The sequence below is a fragment of the Hemibagrus wyckioides genome, linkage group LG14 (assembly GCF_019097595.1).
Source record: "Hemibagrus wyckioides isolate EC202008001 linkage group LG14, SWU_Hwy_1.0, whole genome shotgun sequence".
NCBI lineage: Eukaryota > Metazoa > Chordata > Actinopteri > Siluriformes > Bagridae > Hemibagrus > Hemibagrus wyckioides.
In genome coordinates this window covers 782,241-810,236 of record NC_080723.1, presented here as the reverse complement: position 1 = coordinate 810,236, position 27,996 = coordinate 782,241, and the positions used below count along the sequence as shown (strand labels likewise).

The 27,996-nt window shown below is 38.5% G+C and overlaps 1 protein-coding gene across 3 annotated transcripts; it reads left to right on the top strand.

Moving 5' to 3' along the window:
• Positions 1–17: 17 nt before the first annotated feature.
• ano5a (anoctamin 5a) lies at positions 18–27,913 on the top strand. 3 transcript variants are annotated; one of them, XM_058407613.1, is made up of 20 exons: positions 18–280; positions 8,984–9,045; positions 17,051–17,158; positions 18,560–18,628; positions 19,792–20,076; positions 20,281–20,400; positions 20,569–20,684; positions 20,774–20,908; positions 20,994–21,099; positions 21,211–21,271; positions 21,467–21,618; positions 22,002–22,082; positions 23,417–23,645; positions 23,980–24,158; positions 24,263–24,360; positions 24,573–24,703; positions 24,879–25,084; positions 25,261–25,463; positions 25,589–25,694; positions 25,787–27,913. In XM_058407613.1, the coding sequence occupies exons 1-20, from the start codon at positions 208–210 to the stop codon at positions 26,015–26,017; spliced, it is 2,751 nt and encodes a 916-aa protein (XP_058263596.1). In that variant the 5' UTR covers positions 18–207; the 3' UTR covers positions 26,018–27,913. The 3 variants fall into 3 exon arrangements, with proteins under 3 accessions (XP_058263596.1, XP_058263594.1, XP_058263595.1); XM_058407611.1 differs by lacking the exon at positions 22,002–22,082 and adding an exon at positions 22,948–23,022 and having other exon boundaries at positions 19–280; XM_058407612.1 differs by lacking the exons at positions 18–280; positions 8,984–9,045; positions 22,002–22,082 and adding exons at positions 14,776–14,954; positions 22,948–23,022.
• The last annotated feature ends 83 nt before the right edge of the window (positions 27,914–27,996 follow it).

Here is a 27,996-nt window from a genome sequence, read left to right as displayed (position 1 = left end):
TGTGTGTGTGTTGTGGTTTGTGGGCTGAGTTCTAGCTGAAATGCCCGTGTAAGATGACTCTCGCGCTCTATGAGGCTCTGAGCCGTTAGCAAGCAGGCCGCTGCTCTACAGAGCGGACGTCTGGGGCGTAGGCTACAGGAAAGAGCCCCGGTGTAGTGAACGAGTATTTTCTTTATTTTTTATAAACTTCTGAAACATTTTGAAACAATGAGTCGAGGAGCGGGGAAGTCCACCCAGGACACGCTGATTGAGATGAGCGAGACCGCGTCACAGGCTGGTGGTCAGTTTCTTCATTTTTCCAGACGCGATTTGTGTGTGTTTCTGACCAGGAGTGTGCCGGACAGTATTCGCTCTTCGCTTATTATTTCACTTTTTAGACTTGTTTAACTGCTACACACACACACACACACACACACACACTTTGGTGTAACTGTTCTCTCCTTTCGTACTGTATCATTTTTATCGTTTGAAGGTGCGACATTTCTGGAAAACGCCGACATGGTAGACTGGGTTTATTGTTAATACACAGAAAAACAAGCTGAAAGTTTGACATTTAATTCCTACTTTAAAATAGTTTGTGATTTTTCCTTTTTAGATATATATTTGAAGGTTAGGCCTATAGGCGTGTACCTCAGTACTGTGGATAACGGGATTGTGTGAAGTAAAGACCAGGAGACTTTTACAGATTTGTGCAACTGGTCACTTCAGTGTGTGTGTGTGTGTGTGTGTGTGTGTGTGTGTGTGTGTTAGGTTTAAAACACTGCCTCGAGATCTGAATCTTTTTAAAGATTCTCTCTCTCTCTCTCTCTCTCTCTCTCTCAGTGGAAATATTCTGTCACTCACTAATAGCAGTTGCTATTTTCCTCACCCTTCTAAATAAACACAGAAAGCACAAAGTTAACACACACTAGCCTCAACCGAACAAGATTGTTTACTGTCAACATTTTGTCATTATTTTAAAAAAGATATTACATTGCAAAATAGTTACAGGATGTGGTAATTTCATCCCCGGTATTTCCTGTTTAGCAATAAGAGCTGTAATCCGGCCTTTATGTATTGTTATGCAGAAAAACACTTCTTTTTTATTAGAAAGGATTAGCTTTGCTTTCTTCTGTGTCTCTGTCAGGAAAAGCTGAGTGGGATATTAATATCCCTGGAATTGCAGTATTAAAAATGACTATGAGGACCATGCTGACACGGTTTAGATAACAGAGATTAGAATAAGGTTTTAAATGTTGTTCACGGTGTCAGTAGATTAAACATCAGAACGTTTCAGTGTTTAGGAGGATCTGTGTTGTATTGAGGGATGTAAACCCTGAGAGCCCTCTACTTCCATGTATAGATACTCAGTTGCCTTGTAATTGATTTTTTTTTTTGCAGTCAGATGGTTAAGAATGTAAGAAGAACATTACACCTTGGCACTTTACCCCATCATCACCCCACCATGTAACTACAGACATACTTTGCCCTCTGTTATCACACAGTGATCGTGCTTGGAGATAGAGCTCCAGATAGAGCTTTGTTTTCAGCTTTTGCTGAGTGGTTACTATGGCGACCGAGGAGAAGTAGGGGAAAGTCTTGTCCTTATTTCACACAGGCGAGCAGAACTGAGCTCATTTCCGTTTTCATTTCCACGACCCATGATGTATGTGTTTCAGGTAGTGTGATGAGGAGGTGTGAGCTCTGACAGCTCCTGAATCTGCAACGTAAAAGATGAGTGCATTAGTGTAGAGGAAAGGACACCAGGAATTGCCATCTGGTGGCTTATTCTCTGCCTGACAAGTGACCTTTTGTGTGTAGGGTGTATTTACAGCCTGATTATGAGGTTATAGTGGTTGTAAATTTTACACATTATCTATAGGGACAAAGGCTTGTTATCTTCTAGTTAGTTTTATGGCCAAACAAAGTTTCTGGGCTAGTCAGTCAACAGAATTATCATTTTAATTAGGTTAAACCTAATTGTTATACTCTTTTAATAATAATAATAATAATAAAAGAAAGATTGGGGACTTTTTGATGTCTACAAATATACAGTATATTCCCAAACGTTTTGGGACACCCCTCCAAATCATTGAGTTCAGGTGTTTTTCAGGGTTTGGGCTCGGCCCCTTAGTGCCAGTGAAAGGAACTCTTAATGCTTCAGCTTCATACCAAGACATTTTGGACAATTTCATGCTCCCAACTTTGTGGGAACAGTTTGGGGATGACCCCTTCCTGTTCCAACATGACTGCACACCAGTGACCAAAGCAAGGTCCATAAAGACATGGATGAGTGAGTTTGGAGTCCTGACCTCAACCCCATAGAACACCTTTGGGATGAGTTAGAGCGGAGACTGCGAGCCAGGTCAAAACTGAGACGTCTGCCTTTACATGTACATGAATGTAATATGGAGTTGTCCCGCACTTTGCAGCTATAACAGCTTCAACTCTTCTGGGAAGGCTTTCCACAAGGTTTAGGAGTGTGTTTATGGGAATTTTTGACTATTCCTCTAGAAGCACATTTGTGAGGTCAGGCGCTGATGTTGGACGAGAAGGTCTGGCTCGCAATTTCTGCTCTAATTCATCCCAATAGAATATATTTGTACTGACGAGCAAACAAACAAACAAACAAACAAACAAGCTTGAGAATAACAGCATTAATAAACAAACAAACAAATCAATAAACTGTTAAGATTCATGTTTAGGTCACGCCCCCTACCCAAACCTGCTGTATTGAGTCTGCACTGAGGAAGAAAGCGACCGAGCCTCAAGATGGAGCTACGACCGTGTTTATCTAGACATGCGGCTTGTACAGAGCTAAACTGGTATGCTTTGGTCACTGGTGTGCAGTCATGTTGGAACAGGAAGAGGTCATCCCCAAACTGTTCCCACAAAGCATGAAATTGTCCAAAATGTCTTGGTATGAAGCTGAAGCATTAAGAGTTCCTTTCACTGGACCTAAGGGGCCGAGTCCAACCCCTGAAAAACAACACCTGAACTCAATGATTTGGAGGGGTGTCCCAAAACTTTTGGCAATATAGTGTACTTTGTCTTTATATGTTAAGTGGTCTGTTCCAGGTAAATAATGGGTTACCTAAACAGGTTACATAAACACATCATGCATATGGAAATAAGTTATGCATCCTCACAGTTTCCTTTAGCTTGAGCTGCTGAGCAAGTGAAGGCCAACTAGCAAGACAAAGTAAATTAGTACTGCAAGTGAAAGCAGGGACATATGTTCAGTCTTATGATTAAAATCAACACTGGTACAGTCCGCTCTTGCATTATTACATCGTACAGAGAATCTTGTTTGTCCATGCTCGTTATAAAAATGTGCTTGTGATTCACTCGTGTTCCAGAAGTGTTTTATACTAGCCTTGTTTTTCACTATATATTTAATATAGTACAAAGAATAATTGGATTCAACAGTTTATCAGATCTCAGTTGAGTTAGATTGTAAACGTTGTAGAATTTTCACTTTAATAGAATGGAAAAAGTCTACATTTACCTAGAGACTTATCCTACAGTGTATGTATTTGCACTATGATAAGTGAATATGTAAAATTAATAATAATACAGATGCTAATACATGTAAAAATTCAGGAATGCAAACATCTGTGTAGGTTTTGTTTGTTTTTCTCACATTCTGCTGTCTTCTGCAACATTATCATGTTACAAGCTAAACTGCAGCTGTGTGTGTGTGTGTGTGTGTGTATACATGCTTGTTGCCTCTCCTGAATCAAGATAAAGAGGAAGTTACTTTTTCAGAGGAGGGAGTGTGGGCTTGATAAAATTCAACTGATTATTACACTTGACATAATAAACAGTATTTTATAACGAACAGCATGTTTTATTATACAGTATGTTGAATATGATGTTCAATGTTCATATCAAAGCAAGAGCCTCATATTGTCACAGTATGATGTGCTTTATTGTTTCCACAGTTGCCATAACAGAGATATTTAGTCAGTGTGATGTTTGCAGAAAAGGTGTGTTTTTTAATACAGTATATATTTGCTTAAGTGCAAGCTTCTTTATACTGACTGTAGGTATGGTTATTGAAGTGTTTGGGAGCTGATGAGTATGATAGGTGATGTGTAAAGTATAAAATCATAAAGGAATATGGATTTACTCAAACCCGTCCCTCTCTCTGGGTGATGTGGTCTGTATCTGAACTGTACTGACCGATACAAGCTTCGTGAGACGATGTTAACACAGGCTGATGTTGGATGTTGAAAATATTCTTTTCAAATGCATGTTTTGTAACGATAACAACTCAGACCACTGCCTGACCACATGACCCGCTGGTGTACGATAAATACACTTCAGATGATTACTTATGTGACATGAATTCTGGATCTGAAATTGTAGAGCAGAAGTGTACCGTACTGCGCAATGTTCCACAGGCAAAATAAAACAAGGCCTTGTGTATAATACATATCCCCAAATACTTCCTTCTGATTAGCTTAGTCTATGTGGACTGTACATATGCTTTGAGGCAGTTAGGTTCCCTCTCACATGCTCTACCGCTGGTGTAGCTGCTTATTGTCTAAGAAGAGGTAAAGCTTATCATGAAAACTAACCCAAAATATCTCGATTCACCTCAGAGAAGCAAAATCTCTTTTCCCGGTCTGCTGTATTAAATATTCAATACTTTATGGACTTTGATTTGTGCGCTGGTGTGCAGTCATGTTGGAACAGGAAGGGGTCATCCCCAAACTGTTCCCACAAAGTTGGGAGCATGAAATTGTCCAAAATGTCTTGGTATGAAGCTGAAGCATTAAGAGTTCCTTTCACTGGAACTAAGGGGCCCGAGTCCAACCCCTGAAAAACACCTGAACTCAATGATTTGGAGGGGTGTCCCAATACTTTTGGCAATATAGTGTATATTAAATAACAAAAACAAAGGTGTCAGAATACGTATATCCCCACAGTGTGTTTGTTACATTCACAAAGCAGTAAATTAGGAAATATTCTTTAACAAATAGGCCTGCCAACCTTTTACTAGAAACTCATTTGAGTCAAAGATTTTTTAAATCTTTGGTTCATTAGATATCTGAATGAGGACTTTTTTTGGTTAAAAATTGAGAAAATAAACGATCAAATAGATTTACAGGTAATGTCGTTTCTTTGCTGTTCAGTTCAGTTCAGTGTAGGTGTGTTCAAACAACACAGTCAAGACAACTCTAGAAACTGGAGTGTGTGTGTGTGTATATACATACATATATATATATATATATATATATATATATATATATATATATATATATATATATATATATATATATATATATATATAGGACTGTACAGTAACCACCAGGCAAACCCATATATATATATAATATACACACACACTACAGGATCTCACACGTGAGTTGTAAAAGCATTATATTGAATATTGTGCTGTTTTTAACTCCACTCCTTTACACAGGGACGTGCATGGTGTTGGTGTAAGGTGTTGGTCTGTTTAATATGATGATGTGCTTCCAGCCAGTGCTAACACAAACCATGTAAAACATTAGACAATACTATTAATAATAATATCAGTCAGCACACACATTAGGCACAAATTAGGGTAAAACCTACAGCTGCTCTGTACTGGTGTTTCATCTGCTTTTTAGATCTGTAGGGGACTTTTTCCTGCTCTGTCCTCTCTCCTGCTATTGCTTTAGAGAACGTAGCTTCACACCAAGCATTTTGTTCAAATAAACAGGTTTATTTAGCCGTTCAAACCCTGGTTTAGGAGTTGGTTAGGTCAGGCTGAGTGTTTACTAGTCATAGAAAATTCTATAATTAGATTAAGGTCATAAGGGTAAAGCTCTAAACGCCCCAGTTATTTCTCTGCAAAGTACAAATGGCCAAAAAACAAATAGATTGAATATCATCCCATGCTTATTATAAATACTTATTAAAAGCTTTTGTGGATAAATAATTAGCTGGATAAACCCCAAACCTTTAAATCCGGTGTTTTTAATGGAAGAAAGCAGTTATAGCCTCCTTCCCAATATAGCTGTAAAAGACTATAAAAGATACACCTGTAATGATAACCTTCAAACATCTAAACCATAATTCAGAAAGGGTGATTTAAGCTGATCCCTGATAGACTAAAGGGCATTGATCTTCAGTGGTGTCCAAGATGATTTTGTAATGAAATTCTTCTTTGATTGACACATCTGTCTGTTTTTGCTTTGGTTCACAGTTACATTACCCACAATGCCACTACCTGTGATGGTGTTCCAGTAGCATTTGGTTCTTGCTTCATCTCTGAAATCCTTTTCTCAGGCCCAGCTCTCTGACATCCTCATCTGTAAATTCTGCTCAAACGGTTAAATCTCTGAAACTTCAGCTTTCAACTCCACCTTCAGCACCACTGATCTCCTCGTCCCACAGATTGCTCACTAACTGAGTCATTTTTAACGTTACGGTCCAGCTGTGTGTTGCAGCTGTACTGCAGTTCAACATTCTCAGTGACTTCTGCCCTGGATTTCTCAGTCCCTCGATGATTTCACAGTTTTTTGTGAATGCTGCAGCCAAAAATGCTGGCTGTGTATATTTTAAAAATATGTGTTTCTTGTTCCTTTTTTTTCGGTATTGCAGGTACAGGATTCTCCTTTTAAGCTTCTATCAGAGACACATTACATAATTATTTAATATTATAACCATACTCTTGTGCAACCCATGTGGATTGAAGAGGGCTTTGGCTGAATGTGTTTTGATGACATCACATGAAGTGTTTTGGTCCAGATCTGTGAAAAATCCACTCCAAATTTTGTTTGCCTGATTTTGCATTCATTTTTGTGATCACAAAGTCCTCAAGGGACTGATTTCTTTATATTTTTAAATATAAACAGTGGTGAGTGCGAAGTACAAATACACACACAATCTCTGCCATATTGTGTTGCTGAAATGTGATCTTATTCACCTGGTTTATTTATTTTGTGATTTATTTTTTTCCCCACTGAGGTGGAAACGAATCAGGATCGTGTTATGCGACTGCCTCGTTCTTGTTCTTGACAAAAGTCCTGAAGCCCAGGTGTAAATACATGTGTGGGATTTTCCGCTTTCCACAAAGTATTGCCATTCCCATAAACCTTCCACATTTTAGTTTCAGGTTCCTGTTGTACATTACTTACCTAGTATTTCCAGCTTCTGATGTAGCTTTCTTTTTTATGTTCTTATTACCTGAGAGGGTTTTATCAAATCACTCCTGAGATTAGACTGATCATTATCCGATTATTGTTGTCAGATTGCTTCGTCGATAATGCCGAGACAAATTCCACTCGAGAATAATTGACTAAACTGCATTCAGGTGAGTAGAGATCTTGTAATATGGAGCAAAACCTGATTTAAAAGTTTCATCATTTTGAGATAACTAGGCAGTTCCCACGCATGTATAAGAACAGTCGAGAAGAGTCAGTAGAGATGTGACATTTATACAGACAAGTTTCATTCTGTAATTTCTATAAAGTCTTTCCTGGACTGCTAAGAGGACTTTAAAATGCATCAGAGTTACAAGCTCTCCTTATTCTTCTCCTCATTCATTCTCTGACCTGCACGTTCAGGCCATGTCCACACTAATGCGCAATACATAATAATGGGTGCTATAGTAATTATAGACCTTTCATGCACATTACAATTTCACCATTTTTTCCTATCATGTACAATACAACTGTACCATTATCACCTGTTAAATTATCAGCAGTTTACAATCCTTCTGTGCAATATTACAGCTCTACACTAGTATTTGTATTTATTTATTCTATTTTACAGTTTATTAAATAGTGTATATATTTCTTTCTTTTTCTACTTTTATTTTCATTAGAGCAACTGTAACATGGCAAAGGAATTTCCCCCTGGGATTAATAAAGTTCTTTGAATCTTGAGTTGAATGATTTCGTTCTGTATCTGTTTTGGCCTTCTGTCCACACTGAGATGGCGTTTTTAGTTAACGAAAACGTATCTTTTTGAAAACCTTCTCCAAAGTGGATAAATCTGAAAACTCTGTTTTCTCGTCGCAGTGTGGACTGTGAAAACGTAGGCCTTCGAAAATTATGGCACAGGTTTAAGCATGTGACGCAGTCATGTGAACAATTCAGCTAAGATGGTGGACGACATTGTACAGCAGTTGTTTCCAGGCAGAAATGCCGCAGGTCAAGGCGTCTAACTCCTGCGCAGTACAGGGACGTAAGCGTTTTCAGACGTTTCAGTGTGGATGACCAACTTTTGGGAAAAAATCTAAACCACTAATGTGGACACTGAACGTTTTTATTATCAAATTTATCTGGATTAGTGTAGACGTAGCCTTCGTGCAGATTATATGCTGATAGCTGTTTTCAGGAGAGACAATTGTCCTGTGATTATTTAGCGTAGTTTGTCAGCAGGTCCTCATAAACACCAGTTTTGTCCAGAGTAAATGTAGACTTGTAAAAGAAAGGCTTCCCATAACATGAACTGTAGATATGAGGATTGTATTTTTAGCTTTTATTTTTAGGCAGTTAAGCACTACTTTTCTGGGTTAAACACTACGTTTCCGCACTCTGCTTGCTGTGGATATGTTAAATCATTTATGGACAGAGGTGAATAGGGTTGTTTTGTCCTGCTCTTTGTTTGCTTTGAGCAGCTGCTCTTTATGATCATGTTTTTATGTTTTCTATTTGATTATCTGCTTTCCTAAAGACTTTTTTTTTTATTTACAGCAGGGAGGCAGTATATGCACATAATTCCACCATTCAGAGTAACATGGATCATGTTTTATATGCATGAAGTATTGATAAGTCAGAATCTGAAAAACATTAGTGCATGTCCTGGTCTTATTGTCCACGGTATGTAGAAATAGCAGTTCAATGTTTAATTTTCTGTAATAGAATTGCAACATGAATCATAGATGAGTAAGACACAGGAAATGATATCATGGAGAGAATATTGTAAGAATGATGTGAATTCTCTTCGGTTTCTTTCTTTCTTTCTTTAACTTGGCTTTCTTTCTTTTTCTTGTCTTTTATAGAAGATAACAACGGATTCTTTCCCAATTCAGAGAGGGTGTCACTTAAGCCTGCTGATGCTAAGGTAATTTATAAACACATTCCCTACATTCCACATTATCTATCCATCCATCCATCCATCCATAATGCCAGCCTGCACCAACAGGGGGAACCCCAGGCACTTTTTTAAATTTTAGCTGCTTCTCTTCAGGAAGTTCAGCCAAGTTTCAGTTCCCTAATAGATAAACACCACAGAGCACTCCAGAGCATCAGCAACCACACAAAAGATTTCTTCAGTACTGTTGAGTATTATTCCAGATAATAATGTGCTAAATCTGCAGTGCTCTCTGCTCATGTGCTATTCCCTCAGTTTTCTAGATGATGATGATGATGATGATGGTACACTAAAGTATGGGTTAGTCAAATTTCTTATCAGATTTGTCATGCTAGACTTATTTCTTAATATCTACATAGCACCAGTACCTGAAACCATGACTGAATCATATGAGGTCTACACTTCAACAGATGTTGCATGTATTTTCACCAACATGCTCTGACATGCAAATGAACCTTTCCTTTGGACTTGTGCTTTATTTGAATATGAAAATCATCATGGCTACAATTTCCATTCTTTTCCCTGCACAGAGTATAATATTGTCTAAAAGGCATAGGCTTTATTTTTAGCAGAATTTGAGGAGGGCGAAGGAATTGTGTGTTTTTCCTTTTGTATGATTGTGTGTGTAGGAGAGACGATATCTAGAGGAAGCTCGTATTTTGCTGTGATGCACAATTAGCTACTGCCTGGCAAATCCTAGATTACTAAAACAGCAGCCAGGAAAAAACAACAATGATATTTTGCTTATTGTCATTCATGCAGTTGCTGTTTATCATTTAAACACCATTATACTCGCTTCACATATGCTTATTTTAAATCCCTTCACAGAAGTTTCATGTTTCGTTTTTACCTGATTTCAGCTCACCTCAGCACTGCATTACTTCTCTTCCTTTCCTCAGTCCTTAGAAAGTCTTTGTTCAGAGTCCTGTGACTCTGTGTCTATGAGCTCCAGTCACTCCTCAGTGTTTTTGTGTGATAAATGTGAGCAAGAACACACTGAACCTGTCCAACATCTTGCAAGCCTTGCAGGGGTAAGAGGTGTGTGTATTTGTCTGATATATGATGCATTGTTTGGGAATGCTTTGCCAAAGTTTTATTGTTCTTGTTACTCTTGTACTAACTGGACTAGGATGTGTCATGAAACCTGGTTAGTTAAGTTGATTTAGAATACTAGGCTTAGTTCTGTGCTGTTTTTACTGCGCTGGTGGTTTACCGCCTGTTCTTAGTCTGAAGCACAGAGTGACATTCAGGCTTTTATCCTTGGCCACAAGATTTCCTTGTGATGCTGAAGGAAAAGTACAGGAAGACGAGCCTGGCTGAAGCATGAAAGAACCAAATCATTTGCTTGTAAGGATGAAATGGAAATTTCTAATGTATTTATGAGCTGTAGAATCATGTTGTTAGTGTTATTTACTCTGTGAATATTTTATTCCAAAAGCTGTTATCATTTTATAGCAGAATGTGCAGGTGGGAGATTTTTTTTACCGTTATTAGACCTTTAATTAGACCTTTAGAATGTAGTTACTTACATTTCATGATTGACCACATCATACCATGTTCTTTCCAGAGCTGATATTACCAGAGTGACCATCAGTGACAAAAGATTTAAAATCATATACAGATTGTCACTGCACATTTCCCACAAAGGTGCTGAATAAATATATATATGGAACTAATGAGTGAAGAATGCAGCACAAAAACTTTGGGCCTTAATCATGTTGAAAATGCAAAAAATAAATCATTAGTAGGATTCGTAGCATTTACACAAGAGATTTGGTATTCATGAAAATCCTGTTGAACAAAATTGTATTCTGTTAAACTCTTATGTTTGTATAGAGTGTGCTTTACATGTAAAGAGACTCCTTGATCTCCGTGAACGTTGAATGCTTGACTTCAGATCATGTAACTGGCATGTGTTATGGCTAAACAGCTTATTCATTTCGAGCAGGAAAATGGTTGTCATTCCTGTGCATGCCCAGGTTTTGTCAGTGCTTGCATGTTTTGCTCCTGGCATGATTAAGGACAGATAAGTGACCGTCTCAAACTTAAAACTTCAGTGTGCTACATACGTTTACATCCAGTTTTTTCGAATATATCAGATTTCATAAGAACACATGCCCTCCTGTTTGTCTTCACACCGCCTGCAGAATGCATTGGTGCATGAGATGCCGATGTGTGAGAGACTTCTAGCCAACGGTCACAAAGACGAAACATAACAGTGTCCCTGTGTGATCTGCTTGGTGTGTGTAGAATCACCTGGCTGTTGTGTAGCTCTCCCTCTGTTTTTATATCAAACTATTCAATTAATTCATCAGTCACCTTTTCTGTAGTTTGTGTCCAGATTTTGGTCTTTTCAGGTGCTATTACACTGCTAACCCTTTTATTGGCAAGTCAAAGTGACTTGTGCTTTTAACTCTGAGAAATGACTTTCTCTGACCACTTTGTCCTCCTTTTGCACTCTCAGCTCTGTCAGCTTTTCCTGACATAGCTGAATACACTTCGAGTTGGCACATTTCATACCACATTCTTTCAAGATTTTAAGTGCCATTACCATGGAGTGTGTGTGAAAACAAAAGGTCTGGCTGTGTGTGTACATGTTGATTCTCAAACTTCAGCTGGTTTCCCCACAGATCTGGAGGAAGAGAACTCTGTTTCTGAAGTATCGCTCCAGGGTACGCCATGGTAAAGAGGGTGAACTGAGCTTGGCTGGTTGACTAGAATGCTGAATGCTTATTTTGGATTGTTTGTATGCTTTACTTGGTTTGTTTGCCTGGTTGAAAATGTTAATATAACTACACTGATAAGGTCAACAGTTTGGCTGATGTACTGCAGTACAGTCGATACCACCAAATGAGTCAAAACAACTGAACTTCAACAATTGTTTCAACTTCCAATCGCAGTTTATATATTAAAATGTAAATAGAAACTATGTATATTCCAATGTATATGCTCTAAAAAACAATATTTGAAGAGCAAGAGTGACTCCATTAAGTAAATTACCTGATGATTTTTAGTGTGTTTTGTTTTTCAGCCCTCATCTACGGTGGCTGAGAAGTGCAAAACACAATAACAAATCAGAAAATGACAATTTAAACAAAGCGGAAAAGGTAGGTATAGTGTGTGAACGGAATTCTTCCCTCTGATTGGACGAGACATGGGTCACTCAGGATCTACGGGAAGTCCAGCAGTAGCTGCAGCAGTAGAAAGTGGATTGGTGTGTGTATGAACACAGCTCTGCTCTTATAGCGCTCCTTACATCCTTTAATCTGGAATAGTTTGGTCTTCTGAACATTCCTGGTGTGTTTTTAGAGATCGCAAATAATCTTTACTCCATGATACACTATCAGTATATCCTAAAATCACGCCATATGAACTTCCTTCCTTAAAGTAGCAGATTAAATATGATTTAAAGTGGAGGAAGTAAAGATTCACAATCTATACCTACTTTTTCTGCTTTGTCTGAATTGTCCTTGTGTTTTCGGATATGTTATTGTGTGGCCACTGTATTCATCAGAATTAGGTCTATAAAGTCTTACATCATACTATTAATTAAAGGTTAAACAGTTTGATGTAAATGTAATATGTATTGTTCCTCCAGGGTTTATTTATTTAAAAACAGGCTATTAAATATATCTTTAAAAACATCTGCATTATCATTAGACTGTGTTGCCATGTTATGTAATATGTATAGGTTCTGGATTTGGGGGATATTGAGCAATTCAAGGAAGATGACTGGTATTTGTGTCTGTTCACTTTAAAGGTACAATACAGTATATCGTATGCCTAGGCAAATTGACTATACAACATAAATAGCTTAAAAACTATAGGAGAATTTTATCTGTTTATTGTCTACTGTGTAATGTCCTTCAGTAAAGCTCAGTGAGTATTTAAACACAATATCTAATAACTTACCAAAGATAGATAAATAGAACTAAACGAGCTCTGCTCCAGACACCACAAGACTTCCAAACAAGGCTGTGATGAAATACAAACAGGGATTTATCTCCACTTTAAAGCTTTATGTCAGAATCCTTTGTATTACATCACACTGTATTACAAAACCTCTGATAGATTGTATAATAACACTACTGGAGACTTCTCAGGGTCTGTAAATACAAAACAGAAACAAAGTAGAAGTGTTTAAATTAAATAAAAACCTCAGTGTGTTGGAAAATATGAATCATTGTGTTGGAAAATATAGGAACTTCACCGGCACACAATTTCCTTTAATTATAGTGTAGTCATTCCCTGTTATTTTTTTCACACATTTAGGTAGAGGAACTATGGGGATATAATGAGCAGCAGACATGCACGCACGCACGCACACACGCACACACACAGTATTAATCTGAATTGCGTACAGTACATTAGAAGTTTAATTTGACATTTGGGGGAAAACCACACCTCAGTCCTCTCGTATTGCGTTCCTCCCTTCTCCTGATGATAAGCTCTCTGAAAACATGAAACAACATCATTAAACGTCTCTTATATACGAGTCTCTCATCGTGCCTTACTGCATAATTATTACGTGCCCGTTATTTGAAGGAGTCCTCCTGTGTGGCATAGGGTGGGGTATTTTTACTTAAATACAGATCTGTAAGCTCCATATGGTGCCACAAACATACATGGAGTATTATAGCTTAGCTTATGATAGACTGTGTTTTTAAAGAAGAATTCTGCAAATAGTTCAAAGGCTGTAGTTGCTCAGCTTTGGCCAGAGATCCATTGAGTGGTTTTTCAAATATAGAATTTTCCTGTGGTGATATAGAATTAGGGGTGGTTGTGTTTAAAGAGTGCTCCTACAGGAAGCGAACTACAGTGACACGTGTAATCTACAGCGTATAATTAGGTGACACGTGAGTGCTGGGTGTACTGGGGAAGGGTAAGCGTTGCTCACTCTTCTAATAAAGGTGGAGGGCTAATGTACGTCAGCATCTGTTACACAAGTGGTGTGTGTGTGTGTGTGTGAAAGAGAGAGATGTTTAGTAAGGATTAAGTTGCTTTAGTACTTCTCACTAACCACAAAAACAAAACAGCTCCATACATTGTAGAAAAAAAAGACAAAGCTAAAATATATAATATTGGTTCTGGTGTGTTGATTCAGATGGCTGTGTAACTTATTCCATGTTGATTCAAATGTAAAACATATATTCAAATAATTTTCCATTGTGATCAAAAACATTAAACATACTGGCAATTATTCTGCCTTTGATTTGAATGGAAATAATCAAAGAACACTATCCATTTTTTTAAGGATTATTTCAGACAGAACGTGGATACAGGTTGTTTTATGATTCACCTGTATCCTGTATGTATATTGATTTATGATTTTATGATGTTGTTTAACATACACAGCCGGTTCAGTGCCCTACTTGTTTTCCTTATAGGGCAAAGAATGTATTCAAATTTTCGGGTTAAGAATTATGCAGAGAAGGATGGTGTCACCTTTTGACGCATTTCAAGGGATTCCACCACAAAGTGTCAGAAAGTGTTTACTTTGCTCTTTAGTATAAAAAAAAAAGGACATAAAAATGAAATTTGTAGTAGTAGTTAGTTGTTGAGAACACTGCACCTCCTGCTCTGCCCCCTGTTGGTATTTTGTTAAACCTTAAATCACATACTCTGGGCTGTGGCCAGTGTGCTTTGCCTGCATGCTGACGTCATGATGACCAGCCCCCTCTCAGAGTCTGCTGTGGATGACTGGGCAAGTGTGAGCTCGCTCTCCTCACACATGCTACACAAGTGGAATGGAATGCAGCAGGCTTTCGAGTGTGTGAGTGCAGCCGGCGGGGGTGTCTGCTGTTGGTAAATTTACTGTAAGACAATCTGGCAACACTCTATTAATGCAGCGTCTTGAGGAGGAGAACGTCATGGAGGAGGTAACCTGATCTTTACTACTACTGTCTTCTTCCCCTCCTCCATCCCCTAGGATTGTGTCTTCTTAAGGATGCTTGGACTGTGCATAGTAATAAGATGAAGGCAGTGATGGAGCTAAGGGAAAGAATGTGTCTTGGAGGTTTGTGTGTGTGTGTTTGTTTGTATAACTGTATCCTGGGAAGCAATGTGACTTCCTGCTAAAGACTGGAACTAGATGGATGATTATAGAGATATGACATGAACAGCAGCCCTCTGCTTTGCAGCTAGTTTGTTTAGTCAGATGTCCTTCAGCAAGAGTGAACAGAAACTGGTGTTGTGCTTTCATAGCTTTAGAGTGGATGCTTTTCTGGTTGTGTAGTATAATTATGTGTTATTTATAGCCTGTGACAAACAGCTGCAGGACTATCCATCCCTTCTTTAAGGGATCTATCCATCCCGCTGTAAGCTTAGAGCAATTTCGCATGGGGCAGTAGGTCCAGGGTGTTTTTTCCAGGAGGTGGTATTGACTGTACAGAAGCCTGCCATGTTTATGTCTAACCTGGTGTATTCCGTGTGCATGTCTCTGCATACGTGATTATATAATAAATTCAAACACTATAAGTTAAATCTGTTTCAGGCTGTGGTGTGATGGGATTATGTATTGATTTTACTCGTGATGTACATTTTGTTATTGTTTGCCTATTGCTGGATGCATCACAATATTCCTCACATTTACGCTATAATATATGTTCCTTTTCAGATTAAAAAAATATATAGCAGTCTATACAATAAGTGTCGTGTAAAATAATACTCGCTTTGCATTTTACAATAATTGGATAATCATGTTGATGCTGAAAAGAGAATAGTCACACCTCCTTCGCTGTGACTGACAAGCTCAGAGGCCACGCCCCTGCTTCTGGGATAGATAAACACAGAGAAGCATCAAGGGAGAGAGAGATGGAGGATCAGAAAGAAACTGACTATGTTCTTCAAAATGAATTTGATTAATTACTAATAACATGAACAACGTAAACTCTGGTATTGACCTTACTGATAAGAACACAGCTCAAACCTCATTTTCCTTTCAACATTTATGCTTTTAATCAATGCACTTGTTTATGTAAATCATGTTGAATACATCAATATTAGAATATTTGTTCCCTTACAAAGCTTACGTATGGGAAGTCAGCGTTCAGAATAAGATCATTTTCAGCCTGCACTGGAGCTACAAAGTGGGGAAAAATATGGACGCCTCCATGGTCATCTAGTGTATTAACGTTGAAGTTATTTCTATAATTAATGTACACTATATGGCCACAAGTTTGTGGACACCTTACTGTCATGCCCATATGTGTTTGTTGAATATCCCTCACCAGATTACGTCCCCCTTTGCTGTTATTAAAGTCTCCACTTTTCTGTGGAGGCTTTCCACTGGATGTTGGAGCATGGCTATGGGGATTTGTGTTCATTCAGTCATTCGGTCGGGCACTGATGTCTGGGGTCGAACAAGCCCTAGGGTCAGTTCATCCCAAAAATATTTGGTGGGTTTAAGGTCAGGGCTCTATGCAGGAGTACTGTGCTTCCATCTATGTGGCAACATCATGACACCAAGATGGTGTCTCAGGTGTCTAAAACTTTTGACCATATAATGTATTTACCTTCTCCTAACAGCAAACTGTGTGGTTAGTGTTATAGATTTATAACGCGAATATGTCCCGATGCTGAAATCTATAGCAGTCTGCATGTAATGTATATTTAAATGTATGTATTTAAATTTGAATGTAAAAGCAGGACTTTTTTGTTTACTGCTGATGGTGCTGAACTAAGGATATAGAAGGCTGTCAGGTCAGAAAAGGTACTGGTAAGGTCATAGTTTTGAAAGACATCTAAAATTCCGGATATATCTTTATCTACGTGAAGTTGGGGTGGATTTTGTGGGTTTAGAATAAAAAGGGTTGAAAGCTTGTTGTGTAATAACCTGTTTGTTGTGCCAAAATGATAATGCTCATTAACATTAGTGTGTTTCCACTAAGAAAATAAAATTGATCAAAGCAGCTGCATTTTCATATAATCAAATCGAACAATTTGTGTCTCACATACAGTTTGTGTTTGCATGCAGGTGGATAAACAACATCAGAGTAAAGACTCGGTGTACTTCCGAGATGGGGTCCGGAGGATAGATTTTGTTCTCTCTTATGTCGATGAGAAAGATGGAGAAAGAAAACAGGTGAGCCATGTTAATATTTATTGTTAACAACAATTTCATCAGCTGTAACCTTAAAAACGAGTTGTCCAATAGGAAGGACAGCCAGAGAACCAGTGACAGGGTCATGGGCAAACGATATCTAGTAGACTATTCAGAAACTGCTGAAAACGTTAATGCTGGCTATGATAGAAAGATGTCAGAACACAGTGCATCACAGCTTGCTGCACATGAGGCTGTGTAGGTGCAGACTGGTTAGAGTGCCCATGCTGACCACTGTTTATTGCTGAAAGCTTCTTCAATGGGCAAGTGAGCATCAGAACTGGATCATGGAGCAATGGAAGAAGGTGGCCTGGTCTGTTGAATCAAGTTTTCTTTTACATCATGTGGACAGCCAGGTGTTTGTGGGTGTCCTGTACCTGGGAAATGGAGATGGATGCACCAGGATGCACTTTGTGAAGAAGGCAAGCTGAAGGAGGCAGTGTCCTGCCCTATGCCAAGTTCTGTTCAGAAACCTTGGATCCTGGCATTCATGTGGTTACTTTGACACAGACATTATTCCAGACCACCCCTTCATCATAACGGTATTCCGATTGCCTCTATCAGCAGGACCATGTGCCACACTATAAATTGTTCAGGAATGGTTTGAGGAACATCTCAAGCTGTTGACTTGGCCTCCAAATTCCCCAGATCTCAATCAAGCAAAAATGTCTGCTCCATGGAGGCCCCACCTCACAGCTGACAGGAATTAAATAAGATCTGCTGCTAAGTCCTAGATGCTTGATACCACAGCACACCTTCAGAGGTGTTGTGGAGTCCATGGTTCGATGGGTCAGAGCTGTTTTGGTGGCACAAGGGGGAAGCTACACAATATTAGACAGGTGGTTTTAATGTTATGGCTGTATTATAATCTATTCATATGTAAAGTGTTATATAATACTCATAATACATTTAAAGGACATGCATGGAAAACATGTAAATATTTAAAAAATTTCACACCAAGATACAAGTTTACCTGTGCTTCTGGATACTGCTGGAAGTTGTACATTTCCCATTGGGATGAATAAAGTATCTATCTATCTATCTATCTATCTATCTATCTATCTATCTATCTATCTATCTATCTATCTATCTATCTATCTATCTATCTATCTATCTATCTATCTATCTATCTATCTATCTATCTATCTATCTATCTATCTATCTATCTATCTATAAATGGTGAATTATGTCTCCAATATTTGTATTAATTTAAGTATACATTAAAAACACAATTAGGGTTACATCATAAGCATTTTGGGTTTAAATGCTACTCCTATTTTTAGTCTGTTAGCCTGAGTCCATCAGAAAACAATACTACACTGTGTGATTCGAGTTTAATATCTTAGTTAAACCTTAACATCATTTCTTTATTTAATACCACAGGAAAGAAGGAAACAGTATGAAGCTAACCTGCAGAAGGCGGGGCTAGAGCTGGAGCTTGAGGATAAAACGGTGAGATTTATCTTGATATGCATATGTCACGGTAGCTAGGCAACTGATTCATTACTAGTTAATCGTTAAAAAGATATGTGTTAACTTAATGTATTGGGAATAGACAGTTGAATGTTAGTGAACAGTAATAAATAGAAGTTGCTCTTTAAATGCTGGTACACTGTGTGGCCTGAAGTATGTGGACACCTGAGATCAACACCCACATGTGCTTGTTGAACATCCCATTCCAAAAGCATGGGTATTATGAACATGGAGGTCTTCCTCTTTGACAGAAGGCCTATCTGCATTCCAGCTGATCCCAAAGGTGTTCAGTGAAGTTGAGGTTGTGGCTTTGTGCAGACCTGCTCCTCCACCTCTACATTTGGCAAACCAAGTGTTTTTGGATCTTGCTTTGTGCATAAGGCCATTGTCCTGCTGGAAAAGGGAAGGACCTTCCTCACACTGGTGCCACAAACTTGGAAGCACACAATGGACTATACTGTCGTTGTATGCGTTATGATTTCTTTTCAGTGGAGCTAAGGGGTTTAGCCCAAGTCATGAAAAACTCCCCCAGACCATTACTCCTCCACCATTACAACCACACTGTATGCCACTCCAGCTGACGCTTGGCATTATTTACAGCACTGCATAACAGATCAGTAATCAGATGGGTTGTGCTTATACTTTTAGCCATGTAGTGTATGCTGTGTTGATATGTTGATATTGAATAATTGACCTTTGTTGATATTGTGTTATATTTATAACGTTAACCATGCATCGCAGCTTGGATGGCTGTCTCTTAACATTGTGGATTTTTCTTGTGTGCTGTCTCCCCCTGGTGGCAAAGGAGAGAATTGTATGAGTAAAACAAGGTCCAAAACTTTGGCAGATTTTAGAGTTAAATGGTATTTTATTACAAAAAAGAAAAAAAATCCTACATCTACAGTTAGCCATAAGTCACTTAATAAGCTGATAATCAGGGACTGACTCTTTGTGGAGTGACGAGTCAGGCTGTACCTCAGCTCTTCAGTGCAACCCGTTGACAGTCTTTAAAAGCATTGTCCACATACTTTTGTCCATGTCGTGTTTGCTGCTGATTTTGAATGATTGATGCTTGCTGCAGTTGTGTTCTATTCTTAACACTAATGGCTCTAGCTAAATCTCTTAAATCTAATTGTTTTTAGGAATCTGAAGATGGGAAGACTTATTTCCTAAAGATCCATGTCCCATGGGAGGTGTTGGCCACCTACGCTGATGTTCTAAAAATAAAAGTGCCTTTCAAAGTCAATGACATCCCTGATAACCGTGAGATTCCTGCCTCCTGGCTCTTCACACCCTTCCGCCTGCCTGGTTCAGTCATGCACCCCGAGCCAGACTACTTCACCGCCCCCTTCGACAAGAGCAAGATTGATTTCTTCCTCATTGAAAATAAAGAAACCTTCTTCCCAACCTCCACACGCAACAGGATAGTAAGTTCCTCTTATTATTATTATAATAATAATAATAATAATAATCATTTATGTTTAATGAGTGTTTACTTACCTCTTTGAATCATCTGGTTTGATAATGAATTGTTTTATACGTTGGTGTTTACTGTAATGGCCATTTTTCTTCCAAAAAAAGAGCAGATAAATGAACAGAAAAACATTTAACTGACACCAATGTCTCTACAGGTGTATTACATCCTCTCCCGTTGCCCTTACAATAAAGAAGACAAACTCAACAAGGACAAGAGAGGCATCAAGCGGCTGCTTAACAACGGAACCTACACGTCAGCCTTCCCTGTGCATGATGTAAGTCTTTTTAAAAGCCCTCATGTACCTCAGAACAGAACAATTTATTGAATCTGGTCTACACATGGCTAGTCTCTAGAAGTTTAACACTGATCACTTTACATTTAATTATTTAATTTGCTAAAAATAATATAATAATGTCTGTGTATGTTATGTCATGTTATGTAGTGCAGATACTGGACAAGGTCTCGAGACCCTAACTGTGAGAATGAGAGGTATAGCCTCTACCAATACTGGGCTCGGTTCCCCCGCTTCTACAAGGAGCAACCACTCAATCTTATCCGGTGAGAGCAAATATGAGAGAAGCGTGTCTGTGTGCTGAATTCTCTTACCTATCCATCTGTGTTTATACATAATATTCTCTGTTCTGAAGGAGATACTATGGGGAGAAGATTGGGATCTATTTTGCTTGGTTGGGCTTCTACACTGAAATGCTGTTCTATGCTGCTCTGGTTGGACTTATCTGCTTCATCTATGGACTGGCTACCTATGATGAAGTTGTCTGGACGTGAGTGAGAGAGAGAGAGAGAGAGAGGGAGACAGAATAATGTTGGTACAGCAGTAAAACTGAAAGTATTGACATGTTTTTGCAGTAGAGAAATCTGCGATGACCAAATTGGTGGACAGATAATCATGTGCCCTCTCTGTGATAAGAAATGTGGCTATTGGAAACTTAACAGTACCTGCAACTCCACCTGGGCAAGTACCACAGTTATTATTTACAGAATTATTATTATTTATTTTGTAATTTTTACTATTTCCCTATTATTGTGTTATATAGAATAAACCCTTTTCCCACTTTTCTGACAGCAATCACATCTCTTTGACAATACAGCAACGGTGTTCTTCGCTATATTTATGGGTATCTGGGGTAAGTCAAGATTATAACTATTTCTCTTGACAATTGTGGAGTTTTCTTGTGTTCTGCCACCTTCTGGAGACAAAAGGAAATTTTGTAGTGAAAGCAAAGTCAAAAACATTTCATCAATAGTTATTACTAAATATTTTCTGCTTGTGTAATCAGCTATAAATCCCTGCATTAATGAGAGCTTGCTTGTTTGTGCAGTGACTCTGTTCCTGGAGTTTTGGAAGCGGAGACAAGCCAGGCTGGAGTATGAGTGGGACCTGGTGGACTTTGAGGAGGAACAGCAGCGGCTCCAGCTTAGGCCTGAGTATGAGACCAAATGCACCAGTCGGCGTCTTAACCGTGTCACACAGGTACTGCTACAGCAGGTGGAAATTTACCCCTAAAAGCTCCAGGATCTCTGGGTCAGTCCTGGGTTCAGTCAGTAAATGTTCTCCCTTTTCTGTTTCCTCCCACCCACTGTCCAGAAAAGTCATGTTAGTAGGTGAATTGGCTAAGACAAATTGGCCTTAGTTGTGAATGAATACACGCACAGTGTAGTCCAACCTCATGCCCAGTGTTCCTGAAATAGGCTCCAGGTCCACTGTCACAGTGACCAGGGTCAAGCCGTCTCTGATTTGACCTGACTCATATGGTTTGTGATCTCAGGGATTCCTTTGTGCTCCGGACGCCTCCTGATTTCTCTCTGTGGTCAAACAGTAGTTGCTTCAATCAGTTGTGCTCGTGTTCTCTTTAGGAGTTGGAGTGGGTTCTAGATCAAACAGTTGGTGATTTTTTAGGCAAGATCGTCCTGTGCTGGGCCACTGTAGTCCTGTGGGTAAGATTTACATGGGATGAGTGTTATTTGTGTGTGCTTGATTGGTTTTTAATGCATACACACTGAGTTTGCAGTTTATGGGGTACATCTAGCTTGCAGCAATACTCACTATCTTTTTATTTTATTTTATTTTTTTAATCAGGGGCAAACTGTAAACCGTATGTTGTGCAAAACCGCCACCTTTTAACACTGTAATCAGTGGGTAGAGACCGTTACTAAACAGATTATTTGGGTGGTGTACTTTATGGTGGTAACATATTACATATAATAAAACATGATAAAGACTAGCATGTTGAACAGTTTATATGTACGGAGCTACTGAATTTCATTTTAGTGCAATAACTGCAGCAGACTATCATCCACATTAAGAATACAGCAGCTTTTAAACTTTTTTTTTATAATAAATGATTTATGCACAATATTGCATTTTTATTAAAGTAAAACATCAGTTGTTTCTCGCCAACATTTCTCATATACATTATATTAAAGATTTAAACAAAGGCAACTCTTTCTTTAGACATCGCAATATATAAGACATAACACTATACACTTATTTGTGGTTTTATCATGTAACCTGTTAAACTGACTAGTAAAGGTAGATACAGGTTAGGAGTGGGTAATAAACAGACAGTGTAGATGTTGATTTTAGTACAAGTTTCTCTGCACATGCTTTTTGTGATTCAAAACAACGTTAAAACATCAAACATTTTCTGTAATATTTGTGAGTAAGCTACAGGAGAGAAGACCTTCCAGCCCTCTGACCACTGCTGGGGACAACACATGTCTGCCTAGATGTCTGCTCATAATAATAATAGTTGCTGTTTGCTAACTGCTTTGTTCCCTGCTGTGCCTGCATGCTGTGTAGGAGATGGAACCTTACTTACCCGTAACAAGCAAATGTGCTCGCTCCTGCCTGTCCGGGGCCACCGTCTTGTTCTGGGTGAGCATCACAAGCACCGTTAACATCATTATTATAATGGTCAACATCGCTCTTCCTGAAGAACGAATAAGTACTCTATGTGAAATTCATAAATTTAGCAGTTCAGCTAATGTTAAGATTAAATAAATGATTTGATGTAGTTAAACACTGTGGAATGTTTTGTTTGCCTGCTTGGACACTGAACAGTGGCAGGATGAATGTAAGTTAAAGAGTGGAAGCATGGTTTGAGTAGCATGGTGTGGTGTGAATCACGGCCCATCTGTTGCCTACAGTATGTTTTTTTCTTTGATAGCAGATTTATTTACTACAGTTACTCAGCTTTGTAGCTCTATAGACAATATGGGAGTCAAATAGTTTCTCACATGTCTGTTTTCTGCTTTTTTTGTGCATCAAGATCTCTCTAATCATAGCGAGTATAATCGGGGTGATAGCGTATCGGCTGGCTGTGTTCGCTGCTCTGGCTAGCGTAATGAAAGACAGCCCTACCAATAAACTGGAAGTGGTGGGCTCACTTATCACCCCACAGCTGGCCACATCTGTCACAGCCTCTTGCATCAACTTCATAATTATCATGATACTGAACTTCCTGTATGAGCGCGTGGCCATATGGATTACAGACATGGGTGAGTAATAAGTAAAACTGTATTGAGAACCTGATTATGGTGCTATGATGAAGGTTCCCCTGATTGTTTAACGATGCTTGATCCACTTATTGGTTTTAGCTATTTTAATTTGCTTCTTAGTTTTGTTTAGCTGCTAAACAGAATGCATTTTAGATCAAATTCAGATTATCACTGCACACAAAATAATTAAATTATTATTTATTTTTGTGTAATTATTAGTAATATTATAATAATAATTATTGTTGATAATCTTGATTTAATTTCTCAATGGAAATGTTTTCTAGAACAGAAGTTGTAACTTATGTAACCGTTATGTCTTGTGCTTGCTCTGCAGAAGTCCCTAAAACACATCTTGAATATGAAAACAAACTGACCGTCAAGATGTTCCTCTTCCAGTTTGTGAACTACTATTCCTCCTGCTTCTACGTGGCCTTCTTTAAAGGAAAGTTTGTGGGATACCCTGGAAATTATGCATATATGTTCAATAGGTTGAGCGGGCTGAGGAATGAAGAGGTACACTTCTGATTTTCATGTGCCAGTTTAGTCTGCTTTGAATACTAGCAGTGGATTTTTAGATAAGAAATATCTAATGTTATGAATCCTGGCTGTCTCGGTAGTGTGACCCTGGTGGTTGTTTGATTGAGCTGACGACTCAGCTTGTGATTGTGATGGCTGGTAAACAAGTGTGGGGAAACATCCAGGAGGCTTTAGTTCCGTAAGTATTTCTAAGATCTTATAAATGTCATAATTAAAGATTTTGATTTGGCAGAATGTTTTACGGCGTTGTTTCAGGTAGTAGTTTTATTAGACTAACTGTGTTGACTTTTGTTGGTTTTTTTTTTTTAAATTGGGCTATCAAATGTTTTAAAAATTATATTTACAGATTGCTAAATAGATGTGCGGACTAAAATGTGTTTTTGTGTGTAGCTGGCTGCAGAACTGGTGGAGCAGCAGGAGTGCTCGCAGTCACCCGGAGAGTCTGTACAGCCGCTGGGAGCAGGATTATGATCTGCAGAACTTTAGTCAATTTGGTCTTTTCTATGAGTACCTGGAAATGGGTGAGTTCATGTGTTCATTCCCAGCTCTCTCTTGTAATGAAGTATTTTACAGGCAGAGGGCGCTGCAGAGTTAGTAACATTTTTATTACTATATCTTATAGTATATATAGTATTACTATAAATCTCTTTCTTTCTTTCTTTCTCTCTCTCTCTCTCTCTCTCTCTCTCTCTCCAGTGATCCAGTTTGGTTTTATCACATTGTTTGTGGCCTCCTTTCCATTGGCTCCTCTCTTGGCTCTGATAAATAATATTCTCGAGGTGCGAGTGGACGCATGGAAGTTAACCACTCAGTTCCGCAGACCTGTAGCATCTAAAGCCCACAGCATCGGTGCCTGGGAAGAGATCCTGAACCTGATCGCTGTCTTCTCTGTAGTAACCAATGTGAGGACATATTTCTTTACTCATCTCACTCGTCTGATTTAGTAGTAATGCACTTACTCAGACTTTTCTGCTCGTGAGACATGGTTTCTCGATCATATACTCCAGCTCCCAGTGCAGTGTACGCTACAGCAAGCTGTTGATCTTCCATTTTCTCTTTGTTTGTTTTTCCTGATCAGGCATTCATTGTGGCATTTACCTCTGATATGATTCCTCGGCTGGTGTATCTGTACACGCATCACTCAGGCACTGAACTGACTATGCAGGGCTACATCAACAATAGCCTGTCCATCTTCAACATCTCGCAGATCCCACCTCATAACAGACCTGATGATGGTGAGAATCCTGCCTGGTTCAACAGCTCTCTGATCACCACCTGCAGGTTTGTGTCTCTCTTGTGTGCTTGGACATTCTTCACATGGAGACAGAAACACTAAATGAATTTGTGTATAAAACCAAGATTTGAGTCTCGTGATTTGTAGTTAATATAAACCATGTTGTGTATAGGTACCGAGATTACCGCCACCCCCCGGGCCATGAGTACGAGTACTCCCACACCATGCAGTTCTGGCATATCCTGGCAGCCAAAATGGCTTTTATTATAATTATGGAGGTAGGACTATTTCCCTGTGTTTGTTGTAATGGCATTAGATTTACAGGAGCCTCTGTTTGCTCATCATTAATCTATATCTTTGTCTTTCTCAGCATGTTGTGTTTGTGGTGAAGTTCTTTGTGGCATGGCTGATTCCCGATGTGCCGTCTGACGTGAAGGCTCGTATAAAGAGGGAACGCTACCTGGTGCAGGAGTACCTGCACAACTACGAGGTGGAAAAGCTCAAAGTGCAGCTGGCTCAGAATGGAAATGGAGGACAGTGCATCTGCCCTGAAATAACGGCATCTATGAAACATGAGGTGCTTTCTGAATGCTTAACCTAGCCTGGGCCACATCCCATTTTCCCTCACAACAAAAAGTTATTAGCCATTTACCTCACCCTTAGCCACAAACTCTTCTAGCTGTGACAGCTCCAAATTAGGATCAGCTCCATTCTACCCATTTTCATTTGGACATCAGGATCCTTTATCAGGTTCTAAATGAGCTCTTTTACTCTGTGAAGTTTGAGACTAGTTTTCAGAGCTGTCCATGTTTATCTTACATTATATGATGTCTCTTTCCTCACTCTGTCTAAATTCATTTTTATTTCATTAGGAAACAAAAATCAATGTCGTTAAATTTTTTTGTTTTGCAACAAGAGATTTGTTTCTGTTCAAATTCAGATACAGGACTGTAAAATCTCTCATGCATCCAAAGACAAAATGCCTTATCAACACATCTGTCTTAGTGTGTATTGCTCTTCCTGTCATGTTTCAGAGGAGAATCCTCTAAAATTCTGCCTTCTGATAAGATACATCTAAAGAACTTGATGGTCTATGAAGATAGAGATTTGTAAAGAAATTTTTGTTTTTATTTATTTCAAGTTTTAGCCTGTCTTACTCTCGCCGTCTATAGATTTTAGATTTTGCTGTTTTACGTTTGATATCACAGAAAAACTCTTTGGTTTCAAATAAGATGTCAAAGCACTAAACATCACCTGGTGTTTCCTCCATTAAACCGTCATGCTGTTATCTCACCTCTATGCAAATCAAATCAAACTTCTCAAGGCTGTCAGAAAAATGTAAAGTGCTTATATACCAAAATGAGCCAATGCGCCATATGTGCTGTAATGTTTGTGAAGTCACCCGAGTGGTGGAAGAGAGCTGAAGGCAATCAGCCTGTCCTATAAGCCAAATCCTGAATAAATTCAAGCTGAAGCCTGCTGTTTAAAACTGAAGTGTTAAGATAATGAAGAGTAAGCAACTTTTAATGCATGACCGTAGGAGCAGACTGGCCATGCGAATGGCTTTTAATGTGCCTTTATTTATCTATATGTTTATTCCTGTGAAGAAAAGTCCAGCTGTAGCCATGGGGACGCTGTAATGGTCTTTGTTTTGTTCGATTTGTTGTTCAGTTTCTGGGTGAGGAAATGTTTTGCACAGAGCACTTACTGAAGAAGGAATCTGTTCATGTGTCAGTGTGATGATTGTATTTACACTACAGTATCAGTGTTGTTCTAATTAACATGGTGTCTGATTAGAGAGTAGATCATGTGAATCACTGTAAATGCTTTGACGACTACACCTCGTCTTTGATTTTCAGGTCTCTTTAAAGCATTGTAGCACAATAAATACAAGTTGTGTTAATATTTCAGATATTTTGATGATGTTTGGAAAAACAGAGGCCTAGATTTAAGTCAGAAGATGGCGATTGCCAGTACACTTCCTTTACAAATAAATCTATGGAGACAAATAATCAAGTATCCTGTTCTAGTTGTACTATTTCCGAATTCTTGACATGATTTCTGAAGATGTAACTGTTTATAAGGTGGTCTGCTTTTTCATTTTATTATGACCTACTTTTCCTTTTCTTTTGATTGTTACTGAATTATGACTGTTAAATCCTTCTGTGCTGTAGATCAGATCCATACATCTAAAAACACAGAATACAAGAAGCCTTAGGCACTAGTTTTTCTGTGCACCTAAACATGAAGCTGTGCTTTTCTATCACTTTATCTTTAAGTCATCTGTTTTAAATGAATACTCGGGATCACAAAAAGATAACAAAAGAAAAGGATTATTATGTCTATTTGATCATCTTTTTTTGACTGACAGCTTGTGATTATTTTAGGGCATCACCTGTTGTATCTGCGTGGATTATATAATGCTGGTTCTGAAAATGTTATTTTCTCTGCATATATGAATAAATATCGTTTTAAATAAAACACACCTTTCATTTTTTATATGTTCTCTTGTGTCAAATGTGTTTTATTTTCATTAGCAACTTCCAATTAATCAAATAAATTCAAATGTCTACTAGAATT